The sequence below is a fragment of the Oryx dammah genome, unplaced genomic scaffold (assembly GCF_014754425.2).
Source record: "Oryx dammah isolate SB20612 unplaced genomic scaffold, SCBI_Odam_1.1 HiC_scaffold_5, whole genome shotgun sequence".
Classification (NCBI taxonomy): domain Eukaryota; kingdom Metazoa; phylum Chordata; class Mammalia; order Artiodactyla; family Bovidae; genus Oryx; species Oryx dammah.
Window position 1 is genome coordinate 94,127,137 of NW_024070189.1, and position 15,407 is coordinate 94,142,543.

General features: G+C 49.7%; 1 protein-coding gene across 4 annotated transcripts in view; it reads right to left on the reverse strand.

Annotated features, from left to right (window-relative positions):
* Positions 1–14,309, reverse strand: part of CUNH19orf38 (chromosome unknown C19orf38 homolog) — a 15,065-nt gene extending 756 nt beyond the window's left edge. Inside the window, exons 1-7 of one of the 4 annotated variants that reach the window (XM_040240686.1) lie at positions 14,224–14,309; positions 9,648–9,748; positions 8,055–8,363; positions 5,783–5,875; positions 4,854–4,881; positions 4,098–4,135; positions 2,834–2,868 (exon numbers count right to left, since the gene is read on the reverse strand). In XM_040240686.1, coding sequence (XP_040096620.1) covers positions 2,834–2,868; positions 4,098–4,135; positions 4,854–4,881; positions 5,783–5,875; positions 8,055–8,363; positions 9,648–9,678 — 534 coding nt within the window. In that variant the 5' untranslated portion in view covers positions 9,679–9,748; positions 14,224–14,309. The other 3 variants (XM_040240685.1, XM_040240684.1, XM_040240683.1) reach the window with 3 other exon arrangements.
* Between the last annotated feature and the right edge of the window lie 1,098 nt (positions 14,310–15,407).

A 15,407-nucleotide genomic window follows, 5' to 3' on the forward strand; every position in this document is an offset into this window, starting at 1 on the left:
GTCTCACCTCACTGCCCTCCCTACACACACACACACACACACACACACACACACACCTGCGCACAAACACAGTTGCAGGCCCCTGATCCTGCCATCTGTCCTGTCTTGCTGTCTACTGAAAAGGGAACCAGACAGCCTGGGTTCAAATCCCAGCTACACCTCTTCCTAGTGGTGTGATCAACCTCTATATCTCAGTTCTCCCTTTTGTACAGTGGGGGAGAGTGGCAGTACCCTTCATCCTGGGGTGACTATGACTCATAAAGATGAACACTGTATGGCATCATTTCTCTGTAAAAATCCAGAATAGGCAAATCCACCAAAGTGACAGAAAGCAGAATGGTGAGTGCCAGGGTCTGAGGTGGGGGAGCTGTTTAATAGGCAAATAATTTTGTTGGGTTTTGTTTTATTTTGGCTACACCTCGCAGCTTGTGGGACCTTAATTCCCCATCCAGGGATTAAACCTGGGCCCCTTGCAGTAGAATGGTGAGTCTTAACCACTAGACCACCAAGGAATTCCTTGACAGGGTTTGTTTTCCAAGATACAGTTCTGAGGATGATGATGGTAACAGTCGTACAACAAAAGGAATATACTTAATGCCACAGAACTGTACACTTAAAAATAACTAAAATGGTAAATTTCATTTATATTTTACAATGATTAAAAAAAAAACTAGAAAAGATTACTAGAATTTACTGTTAAAGAAAAGAACCATCAGTGCCTAACAGTATGGTTAGCATGCTGTCATTTGTGCTAAAAAGAGTGAGGATACAGACTTGCTATTTTTGCCTTTGCTTCCTTGTATGTGCAAGAAGTTCCTAATGGTCATTTACCTGTATGTGTGCAGAGTGGAGACCAGTGGGTGCAGAGGGATTAAGAAATAGAAGAGAACTTTATGAATGTAGATTATAGATAATTTTTACATTTGGATGTATTTCATAGTCTATACACGTTTATATTTAAAGTCTCCAGGACTAGGATACTGAGAAGTAAGTTATTTTTTTCTTTTTTTTTTTTTCCCCTGTCTTCCCATCGTTTCATTTTCAATGCCTTCTAAAAGTGGGGGGAGGGAAGCGGAAACCACCAGGCTAGTGCCTTGAGCAGTGTGGCTTCTCAGGGAGGGTTTTAGAACGTGCCCTACTCTCCAGGTTTTTCTTAACAGCTTGTTCCCTGAGCTGAGACCTCAGAGGGCTGGACAGGTCGGTGCCAAGCGCCTTCCTCCCACCATCTGTATACCAGTGACTGAGGCCAGTCTCCATCTGCTCTGGAGCGTCACTGGGTGAGGTGGCCCCTCTCTTGTCTCTCAAGGACTCCGCCACGGCTCCTTCTCCCTCCGCCCACTCATCTACTCCGAAATCGGTGCCGTGTTTCCCATCCTCTGAATCTGACCTGCATCTGTTCGCGCCTTCCACCTCCGCTGCCAGCACGCTGGACTAAACTACCCACTACGTCTGGCGCCTGAACCATATGAGCTGTCTGCGCCTGGTCCCCGGGTTCTTGTCATCCCACAGCCCCCACAGATTGTGCTCGCTGCAGCCACCAGAGGGCGCCCGTGGGCACATAGAGTAGGTCACATCTCTCTGCTCCAAACCTTCCAGGGCTCTCACTTCACTTGGGATAAAAGTCAAAGTTCTGCGCAGGAACCCCCTCCACTCCTCACTCCTCTGCACCCCAGTTCTACTGGGCCGTGTGGAGAACGTGCCCTGAGCCTGGATCAATCCTCCACAGCTATCTCCTGCTTGTCACTTATCTCCTAGACCTCCCAGATCTCCCATCTGAATGTGTTAGCTTCCTGGGCACCCCCTACCCGATGTGCTATCATCTGTCTCCCCCTGTGGAATTAAGAAGCTCAGGGGATGAAGGGTCTCACCTTGTTCTTGTCCAGATACCCAGGAAGGCTATGTCAAACCCATCCAATCCTCCCCCAACCCCTACTTCCTACAGTGGTGCCCCAAGCCAACTGACTCCACCTCCAGCTCCCTCACTATAGTCCCAAAGCATCCATTTATACAAATAGGACTCCTGAGGCCTCCTCAAGTGGGACCACCAACACCGCAGACCTGTACCCATCTCTGCACGGAGAGAAGCTAGCTGGACATTGTTTTGTTTCTCTGTTTGGCCACACTGCAGCTTGCAGAATCTTGTTTCCTAACCAAGGATAGAACCCGTGGCCCCTGCAGTGGGAGTGCAGAGTCCTAACCACTGGACGGCCAGGGTATTCCCCTAGCTGGACACTGTCTTCATCCATAGTGTCCACAGGTCAGATATCTCTAATTTACTGAATAATAATTACCCCAAGGCCACCACAAAATGCAGCTGTGCAGAGGAGATCCACAGACCGGGTTTCAAATCCTAGCCAGGATGCTATGTGATCTGGGAGAGCAATGCCTTGCTAAATAGGAGGTGCAGAGCAGGGGTGGGTGTGAAGGTTGAGACCCTCCTCCCCCAAAAGGGAATACATATCTGGACAACTAAGCTGAAATTCCTGAAACTGAACATGAAAGTAGTCTTTTCTTTATACCAGACTGTCATAAGGCTCCATGACTCCAAAGAAGCCCCCAGGTCATCTTTTGTTATCATTGTGAGTGCAAAGACAGTGCTGACAACCTGCCCACTGCCCCACAAAGCCCTGGACAGCGTGGCTACCTCCAATCCCCTGGAAATTTTCAGAACCAACTCTCAGCTCAGAGACAAGCCCCGCTCAGTGATTCTGGGCTTTTCCCAGGCCCTAGAAGTCCAGAGACAACAGGTCAGCCCAGCCCCCCTGGTAGCCCCCATCTTCCTGTGGTCAGAACAGGAAGCAGAAAACTGGATCCGAGAAACGGGATGACTTACCATGATGGTAAACAGGGAGTTATCGAAGGACATGTCTAGAACAGAAAGAGAAGACAACCAGGGTGGGGGCCAGTTCAGATTTCTTGCTCCCCCGCCCCACTTCCCAGGCCCTCCCCACAAGCCCACAGGCCCTAAATCCACCCTGAGGAAGAGCATGGAGTCCATCACCCAGCAATCTCTTTGTCCGCCCACCAGCCCGTTCTGCAGGGTGAACAGCTGCAAATTGAACTTGTTCCTCTTCCGCTCAGAACTCTCCCAAGGTGGCCTCTGGCTGCCCTCTGGAAAATGAGTGCCTCGTCTCAACTCCTGCTCTCCAGAATACTTCTCATCTCCCCCTATCCTGGGCTCTCCCACTAACTGCCCACCCTTCACCCAGCTACTCCCTGTTTCCCCCTGTAGTTCTCTGATTTAAACACCACTTCCTCTGGGGACCACCCTCCCAGCCCAGAGTGTCCAGCCTGTCATGGACTGTTCCCCTACTGGAGTATAGGCTTGTGGACAGAAATCACCTCTGTCTTGGTTATCTTGGGAGCCCTCAGGCTTTAGCACATAGTAGATGCTCAATGAATACGGGAAACAAAGAGGTACAGAGAGTGGCGTTTTCTCTGCGTAGGGCCCCTTCCTGGGCATCACACCTCACAGGCAGGCTCTCTCTCTCTGGCCCCCTGGTGGAAGCCGGCAGAACAGCACGTTCTGGACCACAAGTGGGGCTCCACTAAGGACTGTGCTAGGCCCTGGGAAAGTTGGGTGCCCCCGTGGTGGACAAGACGGTTTCAACTCCCCACCCTCTTGGAGCTCATGATGGTCCAGTACTGGAGGTGAGTATCATACACCCAAGCATGCAATGATTACTTAGTTGTGTGTCTACTGAGGACTGAGAAGAATGACAGGGTGCTGGGGGAATGTAAGCAGAAAGAATAGATCCTGCCTAGGGAGTCAGGGAAGGCTTCCTAGAGGAGGTGACCTTTAGATGGAGACCACACAGGGAGGAAAAATATTCTAGGCAGAGGGCGGGATGAGTGAACGGCTTGAGGATAGGGCAGGGAAAGGTAAGAGGTGAAAGCTGTTAGCACCAAAAAGAAAAAAGAGAGAGAGAGGTGAAAACTGGGAGGAAAATGAGGGGGAGGAGGAAGGAAAAGAGGAGGAGCATGTGTTCTGGATTCTAAGGGAAGTAGATGGGGTTCAGCAGCAAGTAGTGAGACCCGATGGCACTTTGAGGCAGTGACTCTGCCCAGGCAAGGGACAGGAACAGGGAGGCACAGACCTGTGGTGGCGATGTTAACCCAGCAGGATTCTCGCTCTCTGCAGAGGGATTCCGGAGAAAGTGATGACTTGACTTAGGCAGGAGGCTCCTTCCGGGTAGCCCTGGCCCCAAACTTGATCCTTCCTCCCCACCCACCTCCTCCCCCGCATCGAAACCCCTCAGATAGAAATCTCTTGCAGGAGCCCCACAGCCAGGTGAAGTCAGGATTTGATCACTGGGGCTATTCTGCCACCAGGCAGCAAGGTGTTCGCCCCTCTCTCCGAGGGGAGAAACCGAGGCTGGGGCCAGTGGGTATATTTTGACGCCCAAGAACCAGGGCCACTGTCTACAGGCCACGCATTGGGGGCTGCACAATGCCAGGGGACACCCACCCTCCTCCCCCTCACTATGGATTTCTAGATTACTCAACAAATTTTGGCAACTGGAGATAAAGGAATGCGAGGAAGGCTCAGTCTCCTCATCTGTTAAAAGGGGGTCATCCATAGAGCCTACTTCCAGGGCTGATGCGAGGATAATGTGAACTCAAGGTCCAGAGTGGTGGAGCACAGCCCGGAGCACACCTTAAGCGCTTCCTAAAGAGAACCTATTTTTATTAACCCGCCCACCAGAGGGCGCTGTTCGAGATGGAGCCCTGGAAGTACCCTTCTGCCCCTAGAATCTGGCCAGCTCTTCAATGTCCATCAGAAACTTCTGCCTTGGGACTGAAATTTTTCCCCAAAAAAACTACCCTCTAAGGGTCTCCAGGGATGTTCTCACCTTTTCTTGTTCAAGTTTTTTACTTTAACTGGGAACAAACAAACAAACAAAAAGCATTTGTTAGATTTTGGTCCTGGTTAAAAAAGCTAAGAAACCAATAAGGCGTCTTGTACCTTTGCCACCCAGCCTTGCCTTCTCCCCTGGCAAATTTCCCTCTCAACAGGGGAGCTACTGAAGACACTTTTCCCTCCCAATTACATGAGTAATGTATGTTGGTAAAAACTTCAAGCAAGGTACAAAAATGTAAAAAAAAAAAAAAAAAAATTCTTTTAAAATACTGATTTCAGTGGGTGCCAGAGGCTGGGGGAGAGGGGACCGGGGTCGGTATTTAATGAGGACAGAGTTACAGTTTAGGAAGATGAAGAGATGGATGGTGGTGGTGGTGATGGTTGTAGAGCAGTAGAGGTTAAAATTTAAAAACGAAAACTTTTTTTTTTTTTTAAAAAAAGGAATTCCCCAGTGGTTCACTTTCATTGCCAGGTGCTCAGGTTTGACCCCTGGTTGGGGAGACGGAAATGGCAACCTATTCCAGTACTCTTGCCTGGAGAATCCCATGGACGGAGGAGCTTGGTGGGCTACAGTCCACGGGTCGCAAAGAGTTGGACACGACTGAGCAACTTCACTCACTTGGGGAACTAAGATCTCACGAGCCCCATGGCATGGCCAAAAATATTTAAAAATAAATAATAAAAAATAAAAAAGGGTTAAATGGCAAATTTTACATCATGCATATTTTACCATATATATATATATGAATTTCCCCTGCCCACCGCTGTCATTGAAATTCTGAAAGGTTCTTCACGGCAGAGTTTCTGGGGTAAGAACTCCCGATCGTATGCCCCTGTGCTCCTAAAAATCGGTGTGAGTTGGAGTGCATTTTAGTGCGTTCGCAAGCTCCAGTGAGCCACGCCTTCTCTGCCTGCTGTTACCTTTCCTGATGATCAGGACAATGGCTACCAGTCCAAAGAGGAGGAGAGCGACTCCAGCCAGGCTCAAGGAGAGTGCCAGGATCCAGGTGGGCACTAGAGGAAGATGGGGAAAAAAGAGATGCGGTAGGCCATGGAACTGTAGGGGTGCAGGGAGAAAGTGGGACTCCTGGCGTACATCCGGGCTACCTTTAGAGAGCTAGCCCTCCCCCTATACCACAGAAACATTTGGTTTAGGTATAGCTAGACCTTGAGGATCTAGCAAATCTGTCTGGCCAACTGGCATATTCCCTACCCCTGGCTAACCTAATCGGTTCAGGGAGTGGCATGTTGCCCAAGCTGAGCCGATGAAACTAATTTCTGGACTTTGGCTAGATTACTGGGAAGAGAGGCTTACTCCTCAGGCCAGCATTGCAAAGCTAGTAGGATATACATCTGGAGCTCCAAGGTATACAATTCTGACAACATGAGAGGGAGAGCCTGCCTAAGAATGAGACACAGAAGAAAGTAGAGCTGAGAAATGGCACATGATTCCTGACATGATTGAGCACCTGGATCCAGCCATGCCAGAAATCAGTGCCATGAACAAATTTCAGTTCAGTAAACCAACAAATCCCCTTTTGTTGCTGAAGCCAATTTTGAGTCCAGTTTTCAGTTACTTGTGATCTGAAGAGTCTTGCTGGCTGGGTAACGGGGTCAGACGACATCCATCCCCAGCCACATGGTGGACTCTGAGGCCCACACAGAGGTAGCCACAGAAGCATGAAGCCCCAGCTCCAGAGTTTATGTCTTTGCAAGAGATCTGGCTGCCCCTCCCTGGAGAGAGGCAAGGAATCTCTCGGGGGAGCCAGGAGGAGATGCCCGGACCCCAGTGGAGGTCAGGAACTAGCCAGGAGGGGAGGAGAGGCGCTCCCTTGGGTATTCTCAGTAGCCCTTGTTCATTCTTTCATCTGCGGCAGGAGAGCCGTTACTGCCCTACTCTGAGACCACAGGACCAAGGTGAGAGAAGGGGGCCTTTGATAGTGGAACTTGAGGCCAGGGAAGGACACAGAGAGTGTTCTGTCATCACAACCTGTGGGCCTCTGCTGGCTATAACCTTCTCTCTGCAGCAGGAAAGTTCTGGCTGTTGGTAACAGGAGCCTACCCCGAGGCTCCTTCCTCCCTCCCTCCCTCCCTCCTGCTCCTTGATTCAAAGACCAGGCCCAGCCCCCACTCCTGAAAAGACCAAAGGAAGACATCTTCGCTCCCAGGGCTTCAGTCGCACTCAGACAAAAAGCCCGAGTCCTTGCTGCAGCCACAAGGCCCTGCATGATCCTCCTTGCCTCCCCCTGCCCTCATCTCCCCACCACTTTCCCCTTGCTTGCTATGCTTCAGTCATATGGGGCACCTCCATGTCCCTCAAACACACCAGGCATGCTCCAGCCTCAGGGCCTTTGCACAGCCAGCTTCCTCTGCCTGGAACCCTCCTGCCCCAGAGAGCCATGTGGCTGGCTCCTCATCCTTCAGGCTCAAACATCAACTCCTCAGAAAGACCTTCCCTGATCACTCTCCTCTCTATTTAAAATGACACCATTGGGAATTCCCTGGTGGTCTAGCACTTTCACTGCTAGGGTCTGGGTTCCCTATCTGGTTGGGAAATTAAGATCCTGCAAGCCACGTGGCACAACCAAAAAAAAAAAGATGCCCTTCACCAGGCTGTATTTCATTTTCCTGTCACTTCCCTTGTCCCCTACTAACTGACTGAATGTTTACAAAACTCCTTATTTATCATCTGATGTCCACTGCCACCCCCTCGTAATGTGCGAGAGGACAGGGACTTTTGTTTCATTCACTGCTGAGCCTGCGATGCCAAGGACCGTGCCTGGTGCATAGCAGGTACTCATAAATACTGTGGCCAGTAAGGAAAGGTGCTGCTAAGGGTGGAGGTTTAACGTCTGGACTTCAGAGGCTGGTGGAACTCCAGCTCTGCTGCCTGCTGGCTGAGTGACCTGGGCCAGCCTCTTCAGCTCTTGTGCCTCAGTTTCCTTATCTGGAAAATGGGAAGAATGACTGTACCCATTGCATATGGTGAAAGTGAAAGTGAAGTCGCTCAGTCATGTCCGACTCTTTGCGACCCTGTGGACTGTGGCCTACCAGGCTCCTCCATCCACGGAGGAAAAGAAACTCCCACCAAGCTGGAAGAGTGATGACTCCCAGGCAGAGAGCAGAGTGCCTACGAAGGTTCAGCTGTGAGAAGACGGAGCCTGGGCAGTGAGGGCCGATGGGAGGGACTTACCTGGGAAGGAGACGTGCACAGGCTCGCTGAGGTTTGACAGCTGGGGTTGCCTATTCTCACCAAGCACACTATACTGGCAGCAGAACGGTCCCCCTCGAACCTCCCTGCTGCCACCGCTCAGGTTGAAGATGACCCTGAGCTGGTCCTTGGGGGCTTTCAGGAGCTCCACCACCTCCCCATCTTGGTACAGCGTGAAATTCGCCCCTGTGAAGCCCCTGGGGGCCATGCACGAGATGTGGATGGGGTCTTCTTGACTGCTGGGGTGTGGGGGCACCAGCATGATGGATGGCGCCGGGATCGCCACGGAGCCTGTGAAGCAAGATAGGGGAGGTTAGGTGGGCGGGTGGTTAGAGCAGAGGCCAGCCTGGCTGTGTAGGCTTGGGCAATGGCTCACCCTCTCTGGGCCTTGGTTTTTATGTACAACTAGAGGCTAGTTGTCCTTGTGTGTGCGCCCTGTCACTTCAGTCATGTCTGACTCTTTGTGACCCTATGGACCGTAGCCTGCCAGACTTCTCTCTCCATGGGATTCTCTAGGCAAGAATACTGGGGTGGGTTGCCATGCCCTGCTCAAGGGGATCTTCCTGACCCAGGGATCGAACTTGTGTCTCTTGCATTGGCAGGCAGGTTCTTTACCACTAGCGCCACCTGGGAAGTCCCTAGTTGTCCCTACCCTACTGCTATGTTGAGAGGATCAAGCGCCCAGCACATGGTGAGAGGTCATGTTGTTGGAGTCATTTTATTACAATAGCCGTGGATGTTACACAACATCGCAATTACACTCGTATCACTTCTATCAACAGCACCGACCATGTGCCAGGCCCTGTTTAGGCTCTGGGGACAGAGCAGTGGATGAGACAGACAGACAGATGAACAGACAAGACATGCCTGCCCTGGGGAGCTGACATTCTCAAGGAGACGAGGGTGATGGGGTAGCCAGAGAGGGCTTCCCTGAAGACACAGCATGGAAGATCTGGGAGCGAGCATTATAGGCAGGGGGACCATCTCAGGCAAAGGCTGGAGGCTGAAAGGGGTGTGGGGTGCTCAAGGAGTCCAGGTGGCAGGAGGTGGGGGTGATCGAGGGGAGAAGGGGCGGGCAGAGTGATTCTGTCTTGTTTCCCAGGCTGTGATGAGGGATACGATTTCAGGGCACGGCTTCCTGCAGGAGGGACCAGTGTCTCCCCAGTGGCCCCAGGTTCCCGCGTGGAGTGTCTGGCTCAGGTGAGGTCGACACAAGCCTTTCCTTATCCAGCTTCCCTCCCACCCTCTCTGACCCACCATAGATCCTCCTGCTGCCCCAGTCCTGGAGGTAGAAACCTGCAGAAGCCAAGTAGGGCTGAGTCATGGGGCGTGGGCACTGCTGTCTCCAGTGGGGTGGCATTCCTAATACCTGTGATGTGGGGGTACTGACACCCCACAAGAGACGTCCATGCTCCGGGGGCATTTCCAAGGCTCTGGGGCAAATCTGTCAGGGCTCAGCCTCTCCAGCTCCCGCTCTGTGTGCACGCACCCCTCCCCGCCACCCCCCAGCAGAGATAAGGTGGTGCATGGAGGGAGCGGAACAGGGTGAGGGGTGGCGCAGGGACATCAGCTCACCGGCTGCAAACAGCAGGACAATCCAGAGCATCTCTTCTCCCGCGTTTGGTCAGGAAATCTGGCGGAGGCTAGGGTGGCCCACGGCTCGCTGCCAGCTCCTCCTGTGAGGCCAGAGCAGGGAAAGGAGAACCAGGGCTGATTTGAGTCGAGTGTTTCCTCACTGGCAGGAAATTGCTCACACACACACTGGGCAACGAAAGGGACTCTCTCCCCTCCCCACCCCTTCCACAGACGCACATCAGAGCCTGGCACCTCACTGCTCCTTGGGGGCCCAGGTTTGGCAGATGGGAGGAAAAGGTGGATGAGATGGTCCAGTGTGTGTGTGTGTGTGTGGTCCAGTGTGTGTGTGTGTGTGTGTGTGTGTGCTTATTTTTCCCTAACTGGGCATGAGGAAGCACAGGGAACATGGGTCATATAGGAAACCCAGGCCCAAGTCACAAAAATTGGCCCAACATGTGCCCAAAAGCTGAAACGTGTGGGGTGGAAGTTGGTAGGGCATGATGATTAGGGCTTGGCCTCTGTGACCTCAGGGAAGGGACAGTCCTTCCTGGCCTTCCTGGCAAGTCCTCCGCTTGCCACCTGCAAGAATGGGGCTAAGAGTAGTGGACACTAGCTCCAAATAATTTATGAGACAAAGTGTATCAGTTCGTGGGGTGTGAGTGTACACAGGGTGAGGCCACACAAGCTCCTGTGTCTCAGGAGCTTCGCCAGTCAGGTGAAATGAAACATCAGCTCCAGAATGGAAGAAATGACATTGTTTGCTGCGTAAATTGCCTCCTATTGACAGCCAGGAAATTTCCAAAGGTCTGTCTTACCAACCTTGATCTCTAAACATTTCTGGTCAAGTCTACCAGGCCCACCTGGAGGTTTACACCCAGGAAGGATGCAAGTGTGTAGTTGCCAACATTAAAAAGGATCATTAGAGTGGACTTTTTTCTTTGGATACACAAAGCTGATTTCAACCTCAGGACCTTTGCATGTATGCCATCATCCCTGCATGGAACACAATTCTGTGAACCTGGTCCAATCCCACTTCTCCTTCAGGTCTTAGGGGTTTTTTTTGGCTGTGCTGGGTCTTTGTTGCCACACAGGCTTTCTCTAGTTGCAGTGAGTGAGAGCTACTCTCTAGTTATGGTGTGCAAGCTTCTTCCTATGGGGGTTTCTCTTGTTGTGGAGCACGGGTTCTAGGGTGTTCAGGTTTCAGTAGTTGTGGTGCACAGGCCTGATTGCTCTGTGGCATTTGGGATCTCCCAGACCAGGGATTGAACCTGTGCTCCTTGTATTGGCAGGCAGTTTCTTAACCACTGGACCACCAGGGGAGTCCATGTCTCAAGTTTAAATGCTAATTTTTTAGGAAATCTTTCCAGATCCCTCTGAACTTAGAAAAATCCCCTTTCTGAATTCCAGGATAGTACCTTGTAATTTTCTTTGATTGCAACTAGCATGCGTGTATTTTCATGTTTGTCCATTTCATCTACAATATTGAACTCATCGCTAAAAACCTGTCTGTATTTCCTTATTTGCTTTTTAATATCTGTAGGGTTTGTAGTGATGTCTCCTCTTTGATCCCTAAGAGTAGTAGTTTGTGCTTTCTTTCTCTCTCTTTTTTTTTTTTTTTTTCTTGATTAGTCTTGCTGGGGGTTATTCAGTTTTTTAGTCTTTTTCCAAGTACCAACCTTTGACTTTGTTATTTTCAGTTTTCTATTTCATTGCTTCGTGGTCTTATCTTTATTTTGTTCTTTCTTTCAGTCACCATATGTTTAACTGGCGCTTCTTTTCCTAACTTCCTTCATTTATTTATTTTTGGTTGCGCTGAGTTTTTGTTGCTGCTTGCCAGCTTCCTCTAGTTGTGGCGATCCGGGGGCTGCTCTTGGTTGCAGTGCAAGGGCTTCTCCCTGTGGCGGCTTCTCTTGTTCCAGAGCATGGGATCTAGGTGCGTGTGCTTCAGTAGCTGTGGCTCGCAGACTCTAGAGCACTGGCTCAGGAGTTGCAGCACATGGGCTTAGCTGTTCCGAGGCATGTGGAATCTCCCCAGATCAGGGATTGAGCTGGTGTCCCCTGCATTGACAGGCAGATTCTCATCCACTGTACCACCAGGGAAGTCTGATACTTTTTTCACTGGCCCAGTATATATCCGCATACAATGTGCACTCAAAATGAAAATGCACTTTGCAGTTGCTTGATGTAATATTCTGTAAATATCAATTAGATTAGGTCAGCATGGTTCATAGAACATGCTTGAATTTACTGAACTCATCCAGATATCTTCCTCCAGAGTACAGAGACAGAGCCGGTGGCATCTCTTGCAGTTTCCCAGTGCCTACATCAGTGCTTGGCACACAGTGAACAATAAATATTTTGGGCTTGTCTGACTTGAAAGCCAAAACACATTCCCTCAGTCTATTTTTGTGGCTCTTTTCTGGGTGTGTATGAGACAAGAGTTGGGAGAGATACTTGGTTTATTTATGCCACCAGCTGATTACTAAGCATCACCAGGGCTCAGAACTATGCTGGGTACCAGGGATACCATGATGAATGAAACAGCTCCTGCACTTGGGAGCTCAGAGTTCAGTGAGTCAGACAAGCAGACAGTGACAGTCCGGTTGGTGAAGTGCTATGTTGAAGTTTGTCATTGAGGAAGGTTCTTCACTTAGCTTCAGGAAGTTCAAGGAAGGCTTCCGGGAGGAGGTGACATCTGACTCTGAAAGCCTGAGAAGGAGATGGAAGGAGGGCATTGTAGGTAGAGGGGATAGGGTCTTGGATATAAGTGAAGACTTCATCCTGAGAGTATATAATGTGATTCAGGGATCTATAACCTGGAATTTTGAATTCAGATGGTGATTGCAGCCATGAAATTAAAAGACGCTTACTCCTTGGAAGAAAAGTTATGACCAACCTAGATAGCATATTCAAAAGCAGAGACATTACTTTGCAGACTAAGGTCTGTCTAGTCAAGGCTATGGTTTTTCCTGTGGTCATGTATGGATATGAGAGTTGGACTGTGAAGAAGGCTGAGCACCGAAGAATTGATGCCTTTGGACTGTGGTGTTGGAGAAGACTCTTGAGAGTCCCTTGGACTGCAAGGAGATCCAACCAGTCCATCCTGAAGGAGATCAGTCCTGGGTGTTCATTGGAAGGAATGATGCTAAAGCTGAAACTCCAGTACTTTGGCCACCTGATGCAAAGAGTTGACTCATTGGAAAAGACTCTGATGCTGGGAGGGATTGGGGGCAGGAGGAGAAGGGGACGACAGAGGATGAGATGGCTGGATGGCATCACCGACTTGATGGACGTGAGTCTGAGTGAACTCCGGGAGTTGGTGATGGACAGGGAGGCCTGGCGTGCTGCGATTCATGAGGTCGCAGAGTCGGACACGACTGAGCAACTGAACTGAACTGAACATAGATACACATACCTGTATTGGTCAGCTGTCACACAGATCATGCCCTTAAGAGACAGAACTGAGGAGTCATGAGCAGGGTGAAAGGGGAGCAATGAGGGACAGTGACTTCCTATGGTCACTGTTAGCAGCCAGGCCTGAAGTTGCTGGAGTCGGGGCGGGGCACGGTCCTGGAACTTGGAGAGAGCTAGAGTTACAGGCTTTTGTAGAAAGATGCAGACCAAAAAGGTAGGAGCCAGGGAATAGATGCCTAGACCTTCCTTCCCTGCAGCCTTTAGATATCCTACGAGGGCCAAACTCAACTGGAAAGCAGAGGAAAAGGCAGCCACATTGATCTGGTATGGAGATATCAGCCCCCTCGCCCCTCCACCCCCACTGTGAAGCAGTACAGAGTATGGTGGAGAACAGTTCTGGTGGGAAAAACACACTGCCCAGCACACGCTGTTGTAATCTTTTGATTATAATTTCAGGGGAATCCCTGACCTGCAGAAGCCAGTCGGCCAACTCCCGACGGTCATAAGAACCCCCGGCTAAGATTCTGGGCCAACATGACAAAGGAAAGAGGGGCCTTTATGAGGGGCTGTCTGCCCAAGATTCCCATCTCTTCTCTGGCTACTCCTCCCACCCACCCCACCTTCATCCCGTTTCTGCCCCTTGAACTCTCTGAGTGCCTTTGATGTCAGAGAACTGTTTTTTCCTGCTTTCGTCTTCTCCCTACTACTTCAAATCTGAAATTCAATGCTACCTCCTTGGGGAAGCTCTCCCCGACTCCACCTAGGTGAAATAAGTCATCTTACCTACCCACCTAGCATTGACTTCTGAGCACTTCTGAGGACCTGAAATAATTTCGTGGAGCAGCACTGAGATGACAGCTCCCGGGACATTGATAGTGTCTACCCAGTACATTTTGTTGAACACTGGGGAAGAGGGAGGATTTTACTCAATCGAGGGAAAACAAGAATCACCCATTTGTCCCAGCCAACAGTGAAAAAGGTGGGGTTGGTAGCTCTATAGGCCTGTATCTCATCCAAAACATCAACAAATTGAGCAAAAATGGTAAGAGTCAATTTTATCTGAATGCAGGAAAACAGCTAAACATTTATGTCAACCAAAGAAATGCAAATCAAGAAAAGGCAACTTGAACGTGGCAGGAAAGCTTTGTGGTGTTTTCCATACCCTTCCTCATCTCCTTGTCCAGCACAGTGGAGGATCTGAAGATAGCTGCCTGTGTCCCCAGCATGGGGCCCCGGTTCCCAGTTTCTGCGGGAGCAGAACAGCCCTCATTCTCACAGTATTGTGTGTGTGTGTTGTAACATGTCTGGGGGTAACCTGAGGGACTGACGCAGTGTGCCTTAACTCAGAACGTATTCCTAGAAAACACTGTAAGGAAGGAACAACTCACAGCTCTCTGGTGTACAACATTACAATGGAGGAAGATAACATACATGGCAAAATGCTGGGAGGAAAAGCTGGGGTGAATTTCTTTGGGTAATTAAGGCACTCAAAAGCACCATATATACTGGGGAATTTAGCGAGCAATGTGCATATCCAGGGCAGGACAGATGATCAGGAAAGACTTAAGACCTTACTCTTTCATCTCTGGTCAATTTCTAGGCTTGATGCAAATAGGAAGAGAAGGCTAAGGCAGAGTTATAAATGGAGTATCGATGTGCTCCAGCAGAGTTTGGCAAAGAGCAGGAGAGGTTTTTCACTGTTTTTCTTTCTTCCTTTTTCATTCCATAACATATGAATATTGTAACTCAACAATAACAACAAACAAGTTTTAAACAGACAAAAGACATGAACAGATATTTTTCCAAAGAAGATATACAAGTGATCAATAAGCACATGAAAGGATGCTCAGTATCATTAATAAAATGCAAATCAAAACCACTATGAGCTTTTAGAAGTTCCCTGGTGACCTAGTGGTTAGGATTCTGGGCTTTCCCTGTTGTGGCCAGGGTTCAGTTCCTGGTCAGGGAACTGGGATCCTGCAAGCCATGTGGCATGACAAAACAAAATGAAACAAACAAACCTACCCACTGAGCTTCCAGAGACTGTAAAATAGAGGAGATCCCAGCTAGGAGAAGGACGTTAGATCTCATTGTCCTCCCAATCCTAAGACCCTCCCTTGATGCCCCGAAATAAAATGGACTCATCCTCAGAAAGAAAACAAACAAACAAGCTACTATGAGATACTACTTCACATACATGAGAAGGAATATACTAACATTAAAATGGAATATAACAAATGTTGATGAGGATGTAGGAAAATTGGGATGGGACCCTTGTACATGGTTGGTGGGAATGTAAAATTGTGCAACTTTACTGTGGGAAAGTTTGGCAGTTTTTCAAACAGT